Genomic DNA, 17,609 nt, shown 5'->3' with positions numbered 1-17,609 from the left:
TGACCTCTTCCAGCAGTTATCACCACAGATTGGTAATGTGTTCTATGAAGTAGACATTAATTCTGTTTGTGTGGAATTTACTAACTTAATTTTTACTGAATGTGCCACTGATCTTGCATCAGTGAAAAGCAATCAGATCACTTTTCCTTTTTACTGAAAATCACCACATTTTTTGTCATACAGGTTCTTTTACACTTGCTATAGTAACAATCAAAATAATCCCTACCCACAGGGATTTTTTTTGTTGTTCTATACATTTCTGCCTTTCCTGGTTTAGCTGAGTTGTCCAAAAAGAAAGCCATCCCTAGTGTGACTAGACCAAGTATACTTCCTTTCAGTTCTCTTTTTACCATCTATAATTCAACTCATCTGACATAAAGAATACTCCATTTCAGCATAAATACAACTCAGTGGAAAAAGCATGTTAACTTAAATTCTATTTCCATTGGAGGAAATGGAGAAATGAAAACAGTTTCCCCAAATCACAAAAAAACTCTGATTCTGTCACTTCTCTTGTCTACTCTCCCAGTTTGGAAGCATTCATGTTTATCAAATGTCACTATATTTTTGGCATTTTCTGTTCCAAAATGATTAAAACACCAAACACTATTATTCAGCATTGTGATCTTCACAATACTTCTCAGTGAAGTTACTGGGATAGGTCCAATTTAAATGATTAATACAAATGTGTATTTTTAATGATTACATGGAAATCATATGACAAGTCTGTAAAACTAACTTGACAATATGTGTCACTGCAACCACATATTAAAATCTTAAATTAATGAATGCACTTTTTAAAGTAAAATCTGTAACAGCATAAAATCTCTGGAGGAGCAGAACAAAAAGGTTATCTTTACATCTTTCACTGCTCTCCCTCAGACTCCAGTATAGTACTGCAGCTACAATGACATCTATTTGTTCAGTTATATTGATTTCTTAAAACAACTAGAACACAACTCCTAACCATTTATGTAGGCTATTACTTTTTCTTGAAAAATCATAAATACTCCAATTGACACAAGCTAAGCTGAGAAAACACACAGACTGCAAAACCAATCTCAACAGCATTCATCTTCAAATATTTCATGATGAATAAATGAACAAAGAGTAACCTCTCATCTCATAGAGAACACCTTAAGCATGAAACTTCTTCAGAAGGAAAAAAACTATATCTACTTAAAAATAACAACAGGTCATTATTTCTTTCACATAAACATTTTTGTATGAACAATGCTTGTGTTTTCTCTGCTGCTGTCCTTTCGGGCAAAAACCACCAAAAGCCAGTCATAGACTGGCTACCCAATAAAAGAAATTCTATCTAATAGGTCCTATTGGGAGCTTTGTTTAGAAATATGAAAAAGAAAAGAAATATGTTATAAGTCTCCTTAAGTTATTCCTATACAAAATTGTACTATTTTGCTTTACTTCTCTTATATTTAATAAATGTTTATTCTGTTCTTTCATATAAGAATGTTGAATGGATTTATGAAAGCATGAACTTTTCTCTTCAATGACTAGGCTATCATTAAGGTACTCATACAAGTGAATCCCAGGGCATGTCTTGTTTACAAAATCAAGTGGCAATGTTTTTTGCATGATGATCCTAACCTCTTACAATTATTTAACTAAGATTTTTTTCCCTCTATAGTTGTGTGTATATGCACTGCTGTCTCATTAAGCACAGCAGAAGTTTTGGGTCAAGGAGTGAGTTCAACTGATTTCATAAGAACTGAACTGATGACATATTTACCATTCTCATCCTGACCACTAGCTTCTGGCGTGCCTTGTCTCTGGTCCTCCTCAGGTGCTTCAGGGTAGATAACAGCTGTATCTTCTTGTTGAAGGAATTCTTCAACATTAGGGTCATGGTTTTGCTCATTCTCTGCATCAGAATCACATTCATCTTCTTTTACTAAGTGTGAAAAACAAGACACAAGATATAAAATTAAATTTAAAAAGAACATAAATGAGATTCAGTAATTCACATTGTCAAATCTCCCTCAAGCCAAGTATTTAAAAACTCTTTACAGATACTAGCATAGGGCAAGTCCTTTAAGATGCCAGATTATGCCATGTTTTGGAAGGACTGGTAGCATAATGATATTTAAAAACTTGACTAAACACAGTTTGCCTAACTCAGTGCATTTTATAATTTAGCCATTCTTCTCAATTTCCCGAAAAATCTTAAATGCAACACTAATTATGATTTAGGCCTTGTAGTTGGAAGGCCTGTTTACCATCTCCTGTGCTTGCAAAAGTACTTTTGTTGCCTTCAAGACACATTTTTAATGTAATTTATAGCTGTTTATTAGCACAAAATCAGAAGATATTTAAACTCAGTAAAAACCTGGCCAGATAAATGCAGCAAACTTGAACTCTCACTGGCTTGTTCTGTGGTGTTGGAAATGGCTACCAAAAAGGATTCAGATCTAGTCAACAACTTTCAACATTTCCCACTTAAAAACTTAAAAGAAAAACCCAATGAACAACTGTATTGCAAAATTAGCAAATAACAAATTAAATATTTTACTTAATGCTTGTATGATAAATATTCGATCCCAAGTATTTGCCTAAATACATTGTTCATAGAGTTTATTTTTACCATGGTGGAACATTCTGTGAAAGCTCTGCCTGCAGCACCTTAAATCATTACAGATGTTCTCCACTATTAATGTGAGGTATATTTTTAATAGGAAAGAGAAGTTTTGTGATTCATCTCTCAGTGTGAAGTCACATACTCAATTTAAAATTTGACACAATCTTTTTATGACGTGAGGCAGTCTCTCATATGTAGACTGTAATGCAATGAATAATGCAGCTCTCTATACTCATGTGGGAAGAACTGACTTTATAGGAACTGAAAAGAATGTGAGAAACCAGAGTTTAAAACATATCAATGTGTTTAGATGTAGGTTTGCTTTTAAATAAGACTTACGCTGATATTATCTACCTATCTAGTAAGGGCATTAAACAAACCCTCCACAAACTATTAAGAAGTTGGATGGGATATATATTAATCTTCTGTCAAGCAGAGAAATGGAAAAAATAACAAACAACCTGTTTTTGTTTGAGTCTGAAACTGAAATACACATTTTATTTTGCCTTCTGTGTAATCAGTCCAAGCAGAGGAGCCGATAATAAAATACAATATTAGCTTAAGTCTATTTTTGTATACTTCCTCATAGTTTAAAACACTACCTGTTACCCTACATGTAAGATCATTGCTACTCCTTGTTCTGCCCTTTGGAGACACGGTGCTGCTGGAGCTGTACCAGTCCTTGGGAGGGAGGGCTGCTCTGTGTCACTGGTCACCTACACCTCTGGAACCTGGACATCAAAAGATGCCCAGACTTTTTTCCTCACCTGAAACAGCTTTTACAGTTTAAGACCTTTAGCATGGAAAAGCAAAGCACTTTTATAAACAGAGGTGGGAGAATTGCAAAGCTTTTGCAATGATACCTAACCAAAATTCAATAGCATTTTATGAATAAGGGACTCAGATTAACAAAGAAATACCTGTACATCCAATTTCATCTGTCTGAGCTTCAGGCCCCAGGATTTCCTTTCTTTCTTTTCCAGCTGAAATAGCACATTTCACAAAAAGAATGAATATTTAAAGAAAACCTCACAAAACAACAACAAAAGCCACATGCACGCCAACAACTTAATATACTTGAGGTATTTCTTCATCAGTGCTTTCCATTTCTGTCTCGTTTAGAAGTGCATTTAAACACAATGTTCTTTCAGAAAAATGGATGGCACATTACTTCAGCAGTGTGTGATCAGCTGAACCACAAAGATATTTCATACTTAAGAAAACCAAACCTAAAAAGGAAGCAATACTAAACACTGACCATTATGTGAAGAGAGGTAAAGCCATGGACAGTGTGTTTCACCAGCAAATAGAGAGTCAACTCGTTAAGTGACCCCATCTACAAATGCAGCCATCTGATACACTGGAATATTATTTCCAGAAATCAGAGCATCATAAAACAAATGCAGTTATGTTATTTTCTCCAATTAGCGGTTTTCAGAAATGATTGATAATTTGCTGGTAATGCCTGCAAACAGCAACCTAATGTGTTCTCTTTCTTGCAAATCATCTGGAAACCACTTAAGGCTGTGATTGCCTTAAAAAATTAAAAAACAAAAAAGGATTTTAAACACGTGCTCCCCCTTCAGAACAACTGTGCACTGCAGATATGTTTCACGTATCGGTTCCAGCACTCGGTATGAGTCTGCAGAGCCAGCGCTGTGGAGCCAACCTGCTGCCCCAGCTCTGCTGAGCTGCAGCCCTCAAGGATGCAGCATGGAAGTTTTAACTCTAATTTGCACCAACAGGTTGTTGGTGCAAATCAATAAACAGCCAAGTTGTTCTTCATTTCGGTTCATTGGTTAGCACAGACTGGGAAGCTCCCACAGGAAAAGCCACTGCTGACATTTCTGTCAGTACCTGGCTCATGGCAGGAGTACACAGCAGAGCTACACTCCTTGGTTTGCTCTTTAGCAGTACTATGCTATGCCAATAGATGTGAAACTGAAATGTAATTTTATAGTTTCATTATGGAATCCTGGGATGCTTCAGACCTACACTCTAGAAAAAGCCTTCTAGGTGATGCAGAAGGTTACAGCACGCAGCTGCTTCCTGAAATGGCAACTGTTACACTTCTATTACTTCACTTTGCTTCAGTGCAGGAAGAAATCCTTCAGGTTGGCAAGTGAAAAACCCAGAACATTCCAGCTTTTTAATTACAGAAGAAGCCAAATTCTCCTTTATGGAAGGAAGACGATAAATCCTAGAACTTTTAAGTTCTCAAATAATACCAGCTTCCTCAAAGGAAAAGCTTAATTCTTCCTACTTTGACCTAAGACCACAGACCCAAGGTATCTGCAAGTAATGACAATTCAAACACATTCTTACTTTAAACAAGAAATGTGTTTAAAAGGAGACTGCAACTCTCTAATCTTACCTTCATTTCAGCTGACATCTAAAAAACCCCTCAAATTTTGGGTCATGGTACTTGGTTCAGAGTTTGTAAGATGGATGACTGGACGTAAAGCAAATTTAAACCTAAAATTTAATTTCTTAAATCAAACACAATACAAACCCTTTGTCTTCTTTTAAAGGAGGGTTTTTGATGGTTGTGATTTTTCTCCATTATGAAATACGATCTACATGAGGGGGGATATCAATCAGTAAGTTATTACTCTGGAAATTTAAATTACATGGTCTCCAGTAAATTCCACTGGCTTCATTACAAATAAAAGTTATGCTTCCCAAGAGAATGTCAGGGAATTTATGGAATTATAGAATAATCTGGTGAAGTAAAACTCCCTCTCAATCCTAATAACCCTAATCTCTGTTGGCACTGTCTTTTCCCAATAACTAAAAGCAGGGTAAAAGACAGGGAGAAACCCTTTTCCACAGGGAAATGCTGTAGGAATAATTAATAACTTGAAAAATATTAAATAGATATACATCTTTATAGCTATGTATGGTCCACATATACAGGCAACATTGCAATTGTGCCCTCAGAAGCCCAGTTATCACACAGTTGGGAAACAACAGAATGGGATGTGATGTGGGATGTGGGATGTGATGATGGGGAACCAGGCCTTAAGACACTGTTCCACCAAGCAGAAGTCACAGCTCTGAGTTCCAGAGGAAATCCAAACTACCTGCTAAATGACAGCTTAAATAGAGGTCTCCACAAATAGCATCTAGGTCATGAATATCCATCCTGGTATTGCAGCTGGACATACCAGATAGCTGTAAAACAAGTTCTTGGGCTTCTACATCTCATCACTGCTTATGAGCTACTGCTAAGAGACACAGTGGGGCTCCCCAGGGTTAAATGCTGATGATTTTCAGATGACAGGGAACAGTGTTAACTAGCAGCAAACATGCCTGACAACTACTGACATTGGCTGACAGTAAAGATCTCTGCATGGCTAAGATAACTGATCAAATTGAAACCAGTAGCAAAGTGGAAATTTTGGCTGTAGGCAGAAAGAAAAACTTCACTGAAATTTCCACTGCAGTCTTTATCTTCAGAGAAGGAAATAAATTCCAAAGTCCATCAAGAGAGCTTCTAATTTAAATCCTTCAGAGCTAATTTTCTGATATTCATGTAGCAAGCACTATATACAGCTTGCAGTATTGATTGGTTGTTTGCTTTTTGATCAAAAACATGCCACACGCAACCCACCAAATGCCAGCGCACTTTTGGGCATATAGGCTCAAGCTAAAATTTGATGACTTAAAGGAATTTCTGAATTCCAGAAAGCACATAAACATAAAATATATTTATTTTTTTTTCAAAGATATCTTAGTTCCACTCCTGAGACCTCCAGGTTTGCTAAACACTTATAGCACATAATAATGCTCTTTTAAGAGCATTAATACATTAACTCCTGCTTTTTTTTTTTCTTTTAATTGTAGCATAGGTTTTACTTTTAACTAAAGCAAAGAAAAATCATATTAGAGAATCATTGCACACATGAATGCTGGCACACTGTCAACAACATGTACAGGATACACGTGGTTCACTTTTTTAAACCCGTAGGACTTTTTCAGTTAAACCTCTTGAGAAACACACCTTATATTTAAAACACCTGTTCCTAGGGTGTTTTAGAAATTCAGTTAGAATGACTGGAAACGGAAGGAAACTAATCTGATACAGAAATGTTATGTGTGTTGCTTCTATTCTTGGCAATTCGTGAACAGAATAAATATGCAAAAAACTCATTCTGTCAAGTTCAGCTAAACCCAGAACTACTGAGTACTACTTTACTGATGAAGCACAACTTACTAAAACTGCTGTAGAGTATATTTTTCTAAAGATAATCACCAGTTTTGAAGATAGCTGCACAACATCTACCCCAGAACATTTCCCTGTATGCTAGATCATGTATTCAGTACCTCTCTCTTCATATTTCTAACATGTAGCCAAGACTGATGATGTGATTTGCAGCTCATACCTTTCCTTCTAGGAAAGCTATCAAAAGAGTAAACAGTGTTCCATCCTAGCAAATCAAAGCTCCATAAAACCTAATGTAGCCTCACTTTTCTCATATAGCCATTGCCAGAAATTTTAACTATTTATTTTAAAAAACCCTATTATCAAATTAAAAAAACTCTTCCAGACTGTTACAAAAGAGGCTTCAGAATACATAATTTTTACAGAGCAAATTTGTGGTTGTTGAGCAAGTTTGTATGGCAATTGATTAATCTTTTGTCTGGCTACCAAAGAAATTTTGTCTTTATTAGCAAACTCCAAAGCAGAGAAACATTGCTTACATTGCAAATCTTCAACCACAGAAGAATTCAACATTAAAAAGAAGTCAGAATTTTAGCAAACAAATTTTTAAAGGTTAAAAATTGTGTATTTCACATAAGGAGTCAAAAAAGATGGCAGCACATGTCTAGAGCCCTGAAAACCCCCAGGAAGTAGCCCGAGATGTTGTGTGATGGGCACATATCCAGACAACATCCAGTCCAAGAGGTCTTGATCCCAAATGTCTGGGAGCCAGTGCTCTTCTTCCTCCCCCTTTTCAGATTTCCTACACCTGTGCTTGAAAAGTTCAAACCTACCCAGAGCCCACTTTAATGTAACCACAATTTCTGAAGCCTGCAGGAGAGCAAAGATATTACAGGAGAACTAAGAAAATTACCTACCCAATAATTTAGCTCCAAAATACTCATTTCCCCAGCACAGCATACCTTGGCAGTAGCAGCTATGTAAAAACAGGCTGAGCTGATGCTATTCTTTGAGCTCTCAGCTGCTCTCTCTCAGCTGGACTGCAGTTGGAGGCCATATGACTGCTTTTCGTTTATTTAGATGTGAGGTCATGTGCTGTGTATTAAACCACCAGTGTTAAAAGGTGGATGCTAGGAATTGTGGCTGGACTTCAGATATGCTGAAAAACATCCTGTATCTTTCAGGGCATTAAGGACAAATTCCACAGTAAATTCCACTAATTTATGCATTTATCCCAATTTGGCTCAAAAGTAAGCATGCTGTGTGATATTATGAAACTCAGTATCTGATTCCATGGTAAAAAAAGACCCATTTCCTGTCTGTTTAAAATTTTCAGGTTCTAAACCTTCTGCATAATATGTGCAACACTTACCTTGTTCCAGTATTTTCAAAATAATGATTCATTATGACTTACATAGCCAATTCTAAACTAAAAATCTAAAAAATATTTTTTCTGTGAAAAAGAGAGAAATTAACATATGATTTTTTTTTCAAGTTTTTTGTTTACTGCTTACTCCCCAAGCTAAGCCAAACCCAAACCTTACAAGGAGCTCTGGCAGAAACCTGCCAGGCAAAGACTTGAAAAAACCAAGATCAAGTAACTAGTCTTTAATCAGCCTTTGGAATGCTACATCTAGAGTCTGGAAGCTCCTGATAAACAATGCCAACAGAATTAATGCACCTCTGAATCTGCTTCAAATAATAAATGAATAACATGAAGTATGGTATAATAAATATGTTATAAAACCTCTTTTTTGATTGTAAATCTTACATGTTATTTCAGTAATAAAGGGACCAAAAAAGTTCTATTGAACTTTCATTGTAGAAAACTTTGTTTATATAGTATCATCAGTAGAATGAACATACCTTCATCTTCCCAACAAGTGTTTGTACTGCCTTCCCTTTCACTGCTTTCTGGTAACACTATATGGTCCGTTGGCAAGTCATCTTCTGGCACACTAGCATCACAGTCTGCTGCATCCGTTACACTTTCCTCTTCCACTATATGCAATTTATCTTCATCATCTGAGTCTGAGTTTGCTTCTACCACATTGTTATAATTAGTGACTGTGGAGAGACAAAAACAAAATACTGATCAACATACTGTTAACTGACAGCATGGGGTCACATATTATTGCTTCTTGCCCCATGGGGATGGCACTGCCCTGTCAGCAGCTTGGCTGTAATGTTGGCACACAAGGAGCACCTGACAGCTCCTGGGCTCCCAGCCCCTCTCACTGTGCACATCCAGTATGAGGCTGCACAAGAGAAGGCAGCAGGCAACTCCAGAGTTGGAGCCACAGAGGAGCAACAGAATTCCAACTGGATCACTCCAATGTGGATTCCAGCACTGCTGTATGTCTCATTTATGGATATTATGGCACTGAAGACCCCGTGGGCCCAGACTGAGCACCCTTCAGAGGAGGCACAGAGCTGCTCTCAGGCTCCCACAGAGCCAGCTCTTTCCTGCAGGCACACACTGTGTGCTCCCCAGCCAGCTTCCCACTGCCTCCCCTTGTAACCAAGAGCACCCCATGCTCCAGCTGTGGGAATCATGGGGGAACAAGTGGGAACAATAATGAGATTGACTTCAGAATGGCTTAAATGCTCCTGATCCAAGCTAAAATGCTCTTGTAGTTACACCCATTAAAGACTCAGCAGGATGAATGTGAAAGGAAACATCACAGATATCACTTAGATAGGGAATCATACATAATATTTGCCCAGTTACCATGAAAAGGTAATAAGTGTACTTTCTTAGCCTGGAGAACATATTGTAAGTCTTTGGACAAAGGATTACATGACAATATGTATGTTTCTGTCATATGTGAGCAGATTATTATTAAAACAGTCTTCATTTGTAGGCACAAAAGATCAGTCATTTCAGCTTAAAATGTAAGGAATTGTAAGCAAACTGTGTTAAGAAAAAATTACTTTCACAATCTGTTTACATGTCTTGTTACTCACACTGAAGTTAAATTATGAAACAGATCTACATTGGTATTATTTCTTCACTGCCAAGTTTGAACTTCTTACTAAAATGCTTCAAATACAGTCTAAGAAAGAGAATAAATTTATAGACAGATAAACCAACAAGACTTGGCTGCAGCACTCCTTCAGTGGTTATCAGAATTATACCTGGGAGGCACATAAGCATGGTACTTTATGATACCTGCATCCTGTCACTGTTAGTTCACAAGAAGCCAGACAGATTCTTTCATGTGAAATACTGCCTATTAAAGTAGATAAATAGCAAACCAGACTCCTGCTCTTCTGAAGTTAGCTCTTCTTTTTTTTTTTTTTTTTCCTTAAAGTAGATGTTTTAGTCATTTAAAAATGCATGTAACCAGGAAAAGTGAGTAACATTATGAACAGATAGGCTACTATCTCATTTCCTTCCAATTCAGGAGAAAAATGTCTCATCTAAAACATGCATGAGAATGACAAAAGAGCCTTTTCAATTTAAAACAATCATTCAATGTTTCCATATTTTACAGACTGCTATTTGAAAAATGTAGTAACTCCCTACTACTCATGGTATTGACATCTTCTAAAACAGCAAATTTAGGCAAATTGCCTAAAAAACTAGTATCTGGTCCATTCCAATTGATAAATTGATATTTACTTAATATCCTCTAACTGATTTTGCAAAGTAAAATAGCTACTGTAAGTGATGCTATAATACTGTGTGATATAGAAGACGTACAAATATAGGAGACGAATTCCCTCACCAAAGCAGACGAGATTTATGAATTTATTCTCCTGAGAAATAGCAAATGCAACTTTAAAAAAAGTGTCAGAACAGACTTAAAACAAGAGGAAGCAGAAAATAATTTTAGCCTTTTCTCTTGATTGGGTTTTACTCTGAGGCTTAGATGCAGAATATTATTAATACAAAATAACAACATATTTACATTTGCAACACATAAAAAAGAAAATTAAGAGCGGGGATCAAAATTTATAGGGATAAGTTCAAATGTAGATAATGAATACTTTATTTTTTAAAAATAAATTTCCTGTTTAGTTTGGGAAATTAAGTGGCATTCCTTATATCAGACTTAGAATGGTTTTATGGAAAACAAAACCATAATCAGTTTGTCTTCAAGAATTAGACTAATGGAGAAAAAAATGTTTCTTCTTTTCTCATTAAATACATTACAGATATAATATATTCATTAGGGCTCTCTTCACCTTGAAACATTTCCATACATCCTCAATATACTCAAGTGCCAACTCTGCAAAAGTTAAAAACTCCTCCTTCCTTATAGAAAGCAAGGAACAACTGGTCTTCAGGATTTCAGTTTCTTCCATCAAAAATCAGTTGTCAAAAAGGCAAGACAAGAAAGCAAACAAGAAATCTGGTTCTAACATTTTTTTCTTTCCTCTCCCCAAAATGCTTTGGGGAAAATAAATCTGCCAAAGCTGCATCTGAAAGGTCTCAGCACATTTGAGTGGCCAGGCAACCCACGCACCAGCCACAGCAGAAAGTCCAGCTATTAATGATAGAAGCACTCATATACCTAGACATAATTTTAACTAAATGATTACATGCTGCTTTCCTTCTGCAAGACCCTTGCCTCATCTAGTGCAGGATAGCAAATACAGAGGGAATGCTCAGTTTTATGGAGTGAACTGAGCATTTGTAGCCTTCTGCCTTTGTTTAGATTGCGAAGTGATTGCTTATACTTCTTATTCCCTTCATCTAGCAGTGTTCCCAAAGCTTCCCTTATAGGATGTTAGCCAGAATGGGATTCCATGTTATATATTATAATGTATGGCATATGCTTATATGCAATATATTGTAACTATTAATTGTACAATTATATGATGATATATTTTACATTCTATATAATTCCCTTACATGGTATTCAGAAAGAATGCTTCAAAACATATAATTAACTGAACTGTGGTAGGGTGATGCTATCTCCATTTTGCAGATTAGAATCTGGCTGCTTAAAACCCAGAAAAGTCTCCTGGCAATCCTGGCACTGCCACGTCAGTGCAGGGCACTCCAGGCTGTACTTTTCAGAGGACTTTGCATTCATACAGTGTTTTACACATTCAAAGCACATTTGTGTTCATTCCAAATGCAGCTGTGCCCAGAGCCCAGGTACCTTGGCCCGTGTGCCACAGCAACTAGAAACAGAGAGACCACTTCCAAATAAGTGACCTTCCAGAACCACATAAAACCTCTTTCAAAAGGAGAAAGTAAAATCTAGTCTGTCTGCGGAGCTTTGAAATGCCCTGGAGAGAATCCTTTTGGTTCCTGCAGCTCTCTACTTAAATTACTCTGCTTTCCAGCAATTAAGACAAGGGTTCTGGAGGCAACAGCTTCCTTTAATAAACACCCCTGATTTATTCTCTGGGCAGTATTCCTCCTGTGAAAAAATTATGTGATCACATAATTAAAGATCTTATCATTATGCATACATGCAAGAGACAAATTAAAACAGTTTGAACAATCTTCATTTCAACATTTTCCAACTTTTTTGGAATGCTCAGCTTTCAAAGTCAAATGTTTGATTTCAAAGAATGTATTAACACTCTTCAATGGAAACGATGGTTAAAAAACAATCAAACCCTGTATTTTACTGTATTTTTAGCTAATTAAAATTAGAATCAAAATCCTATTACATGATACCATACTGATACCTTCATAGCTGCAAATCTTAGCTTTAGCAATGCAGATTTGCTCCTGGCACCCTACAAGACGAATGGGTGGCAGTAGGAAGCTGCTGCTTCCATTTGCTCAGACAGATTTTGGCTCCATGTTTCATAGGAACTATGGCATCTGGCATTCACTTCCAGGGAAAATCATCCTCCCCATTTCCTTTCTTCAGTTCAGGCCTACAGCCAAATTTGAACCTTCCCTATCTGTACATAATTTTGTGTGTTTTCTCCTTTTGTCCTCGATGTTTCCTCAGAATAGTGACCACTGAAAGAAGAGGACAGCAAGCTCACAAGCCTTGTTCAATGCCTGGCGCCACAGTAGCTGCTGAAGTTGGGAGGAATAAATTTCAATAAACCTTTCTGGATAAAGATTGAAGTATATTCAATACAAAAGCAATACATAGAGACAACTGTTTACAATCTCTGAAAGAAATTAAATTGACTATACATAAATGATGGCTTCAAGGGGCTTCTAATTTGGCAAAATATTCCATGCAGAAAATAAAACACACATAAAACCTTGCCTGGAACAGTTACAGCTTCCCAGTGAAGGAGCCACAACTATTTCAGACTTCAGTACTATTTACTTTTAGCTAATGTCATTTAAAAGTAGTGACTAGCTAAATAAAATAATTCAGCCTGGATCACAGAAATCTGGCACCAACAGCAGTCAGTGTCTCCATGATGAGACATTGCTCTGTGAAAAGCAAGGACAAATTAGAGAGGTTACGTCACCCTCGGCCACCGCAGCTCCAGGGACGGCCATCAGCCGCAGGGGACAAGCAGCAGACCACTGAGGGTGTCTTATCAAGATAACTGTAAAAGCTACAGATCATGAGCCATGGCTGTAATCAGCTGAAGACAGGTCACCAGACAAGCAGGTATGATGTACGACACACACATGGGCCTATTCTGCTCAATGTACAGTATGACATTTTAGCAAAATTTTACATTATTAAAGTTTAATTATTAATTTCAGCTTTACTTTCATAGATTAATAGAAAGCCTCAAAAAACATATTATAAATTACATTGAAGATGAAATATGTATTCAATAAAACAAATTTTTATATCATTACTATAGAAGATTTCAAATGATTATGAAACAGTAATTAAAAATACATTTTATGAACTATAATTACTTTTTCTCCTCTTGATCACTTTCTTGATACTGGTTCTTAAAGAAAAAAATAACTAGTTGTAGTTGAAATTTTCCTTGCTATAAGAACAAATGACTGCAAAATGAACTGCAACAAATGAGCTTCACTTTCTGGGTTTTTACAGTCCTAAATGCAAAGCAGATGTATGACATTGCACAATTCTAATTAAAAAAGAAATGTGCTCAGATGAGCTAAAACAGAGATATATATTATTTTGCTGGTTGAATACAGGTGTGCAACTATGATACATATGTCTAATCAAATCAAACATGATATTTGAAAGGAAAAAATTGCTAGTTGCTGATTTAAAATCAGTAAAACCAGGAAATTCAAGGTGAAAACCAAGACTGGGATGATGAAAGACCACAGGATTCATTGTTTCCATAACAGAATGGGTGAATCCCCAAAAATGCAATTATTATTATTGGCACCTGGGTGACAATGGAAGGAAAACTTCCTAAAAAGCTGTCACCAGTTACCCGCTCACCACTCCCCCACCCAGACCTGCCCCCAGAATCATTGGATGACATGAAAGATAACATTCCCAATACAAGGAATGACACAATCAAGTTGATTGTCACTCAACAAGATAAAAACATGTGGTGGAATATGCATGAAAATGATTTGAGATCAGGTGGCAAGAGGACAGAACTGCACTAAAAAGAGGACAGACAGAATTCCACAGAACTAAGGCAAAATGCCTAACATGTAATACTGGGATCTGGAAGGCTGCTTTGAACGTGCTAAAACCTTTTGCTCAATACCTGACAGTGGTCACTGTCTTTTATGCAGGATCTGGTCCAGCACTCTTACTAGCTGTCCTTTGTACAACTCTCCATACTTATCCCAAAAATCCTACCTACTTCCACTGAATAAAAAACCCCCCACAACTTTTAAGAATTTGTGAGTTAACACAAACACTGTTGCATTTTTTAAGATGTTGAACACGTAACTAACACATCTGAGTTGTGTGAGCTCAGCATCTCAAAACTGAACTGGCAGGGGATGTAGAACAGGTGTGAGAGATTCAGATCTTTTAGAAATCCTACTTCTAAAAGCTCTTCCAAAAAAAAAGCTGTGAATGCTCATGCTTGAATTCTCCTAGCAAGAAAGGTTTGATTCTACAGACTGGAACAACTCCTGTGCTCTCTGAAGTTCATTCTGGGTTCATGCATTTCTGCTCTGACAGCCTACAATCATCTCTTGGAAACCATTTACTCTTTGTCAGCCCACCTGAAAATCTGCTCCTATATATTATTTAGATCTAGTGCAATATTTAAGCAAAATATATTGTGAAGTCTGAAACCTAGTCATTTAGCATTCAGTATTTTATACTTAGATTTTAGGGTATACTATTAATTTTGTTACTACTCCTGAATGAAATGCCATACTTTCAACTCTCCACTGATAAGCTGCACAGACCTTTATGTTATTTTTATATTTTTCCTCTCAGTTTAATACATACACTTGACATGCAATAATATACACAGAACCATGCAACCATCCGAAGCAGAAACATGAGAAAAGAGCTTAAGAAAAAAGGAGGTATATGCTCATGCTTCTAATAAAATTCTATGCTTGGAGTTTTCTGGCTTCTGGAATTCCTAAATGACTTGTGTTGTCTTCATACCTAAGAGCTTAATTTTCTGTGAATTTGCCTGCTTACTTCTTGAATTCATGAAAATTTTGGCATCTACATATAGTAAAAGTAGGGCACTCCTGTCATGGGAATGATTGGTATCTGACTCTTAGGCTTGGGAATGCTAAACATTCACTTTATTAAAACTACATTATTTATGTTATGTTATGTTATGTTATGTTATGTTATGTTATGTTATGTTATGATACTATGTCTATACTATAAAGAATACTAAAAGATACTAGAGAAAACTGGTGACTGTCTCCTGACAGTTAAGACACAGTTTTGACTGATTAGTTAAAGAAACAATCTTTTGTAGAACCTAATTCATAAATTACTTCAAGTAAACAATATCTTAACACATTTCACACGTGCAAAATAACAAGAGTAGAGAGTAGAGATAAGAATTGCTTTTCTCTTCTCTGAAGCTTCTTTCTGTCTTTTTCAGAAAATCTTTGGGAAAAATTGTCCTTGCTTTTCTCTGTGAAATGTGGCTACATCCACATTAGTCTGAGGCAAGCAGTTTCACAGCTCTGTGTGAATAAGTTTCTTCTGTGAAGAAGTTCCTATTCTGGCAGAATAAGTTTCTGCTGTTGATTTTGAACCTGCTCTGCACTACGTGCAGTGGGTGTCCACTGTGTGCCCTCCTTGTGTGCTCTGTGCTGTCCATGATTTTATACACATCATAGCACTGCCCCCCCTACAACGTGAAGAGTCCTTGTTCACTGTTACTCAGACAAAAGCTTTTCCACTGATCATTTTTGCTGCACCTCTCTGGACCTTCTGTTCTGTTGCATCACTGTGCTAGCAGGGGGAGAGGAGACAATCCAGAACTGCAGTCAGCATTCATCTTGGATTAGAATGGCAGCACTACAACGCACTGTTTTCTTCTCTATCCCTTTTCTAACAACACAGCCATATTTCTAGGAGTTTTCTTAACTTCCACAAGTAATTAAACTGGCATTACTAAAGGTTTATTATCTGTAAATCCTGAATGGTAACAATCAGCTCAGAACCCATCACAGGACCCTTTCTCAACATACAATGCTTCACTTTTATCCATCTAGAATTTTACCTGCCATACTATTGGCTTGACTATGTGGAAACACTGTCATTATTTCCCCAAACAAGTACAAGAAACCCTTAGTGAAAATATTTGCTGCTTCACACTCATGTCTCTGGCTCTATCAGGCAGCAGGGTGATTTCCTGTAGCACTGGGATGGCCAGCAGCATTACAGAGGAGAGTGGAGGCAGCAAAAAACATTCCATTAGGTAGCCTGTTGAATTCAGTAAAAATACACAATGAGATCTCATTACGTGCAAAGAATGAAGAAACTGTATTATACCCTCAATTAAATTGTTCAGGAACAAAAACCATGCCAGAGATTAGTTTCTGAAACAATCAATTTACAATTTAATTTAAGAACATACTTGCAATTTTCAGGAAAGTCATTCTGCTTTTAAGAACAGTATATGTGCTATGACTGTGGAGAGCAGAACTAGCTTTCATATAAAAAGTTTGACTTGTGGTGATTTATATTTGTGTAGATATATACACACATGAGTGTGCTCACACAAGAACGGGGAAACTGGATTCAGTCCTTCCTCTGCCTGAAGGGATCAAACTTACATCTCCCACACATGTTTATATAAATATATGAATAGTTGGAAAAATATAAGTCTAAATATTTATATGTACCAAGCACATTTCTGATAATTTTGTTTAACTAATAAAAACCTCTTTCAAAATAGCTTTACACCTCTTAACTGAATTCTAGTCAAATGCAGCTTGACACACTTCGACGGAATATTCCAACACATTAAAACCCACAAAATTCAAGAATCTTAATAAGCACTAAGGTATATAAATCACCTCAATACATATGCACTGGATTATTTGCTCTTCAGGTCAACTCAAAGAAACTTTGAGTTTAAAATAAATGCTTTGCAAGCAGACTGCAGAAAAAATGTGCTCTAAATACTTTACCAAGAGAGACATTGGATGTTTGGCTTGGCTTACCCAACATACATTAAAATCAATGATGTAAACAGAAATTTTCTGCTTGTCAATTTTAAATTATGGTTTTAAAATCCATCAGCATTTGACACTAAAAAACCCGCTGACTCTCAAAGTTGATGGCAAAGTCTGGAGTAAATCCTGATGATCTAAGTCAGGACCAATTCCCCAGAACAAGGGTAATGGCTACAGCTCTGGCACTACACTCCGAGATGACGCAAGTGATACTTGGAGCAAATGTGGCAAATATTCCAGTCTCAGCGAGAAAACTTTCTGTTGGTTGTCTTTGTTCTTATCATCAAGTCATTTTCAGGTAACTTAGTCCTGCATGCAAAATGACACTGGAACAGTGGAAATGC

At 36.7% G+C, this 17,609-nt stretch overlaps 1 protein-coding gene across 7 annotated transcripts in view; it reads right to left on the bottom strand.

Annotated features, from left to right (window-relative positions):
• Nucleotides 1–17,609, bottom strand: part of ZEB1 (zinc finger E-box binding homeobox 1) — a 120,924-nt gene that overhangs the window by 14,760 nt on the left and 88,555 nt on the right. For 5 of the 7 annotated variants that reach the window (XM_039706628.1, XM_039706620.1, XM_039706638.1 and 2 more), the window contains 3 exons: nucleotides 8,631–8,831; nucleotides 3,520–3,582; nucleotides 1,754–1,915 (listed from right to left, as the gene is read on the bottom strand). Coding sequence is in view for 3 of the 7 variants with exons in the window: in XM_039706638.1 (XP_039562572.1) it covers nucleotides 1,754–1,915; nucleotides 3,520–3,582; nucleotides 8,631–8,831 (426 nt within the window). In the remaining 4 variants the exon portion in view is untranslated. Of the gene's footprint in view, nucleotides 1–1,753; nucleotides 1,916–3,519; nucleotides 3,583–8,630; nucleotides 8,832–17,609 lie in introns of those variants that run through there. The other 2 variants (XM_039706601.1, XM_039706610.1) reach the window with 1 other exon arrangement.

This window comes from Passer montanus, unplaced genomic scaffold, assembly GCF_014805655.1.
Source record: "Passer montanus isolate IOZ18808 unplaced genomic scaffold, ASM1480565v1 scaffold10, whole genome shotgun sequence".
Lineage (NCBI taxonomy): Eukaryota > Metazoa > Chordata > Aves > Passeriformes > Passeridae > Passer > Passer montanus.
Note: the sequence above shows the minus strand (reverse complement) of the source record. Positions and strands in the feature narration are given on the sequence as shown.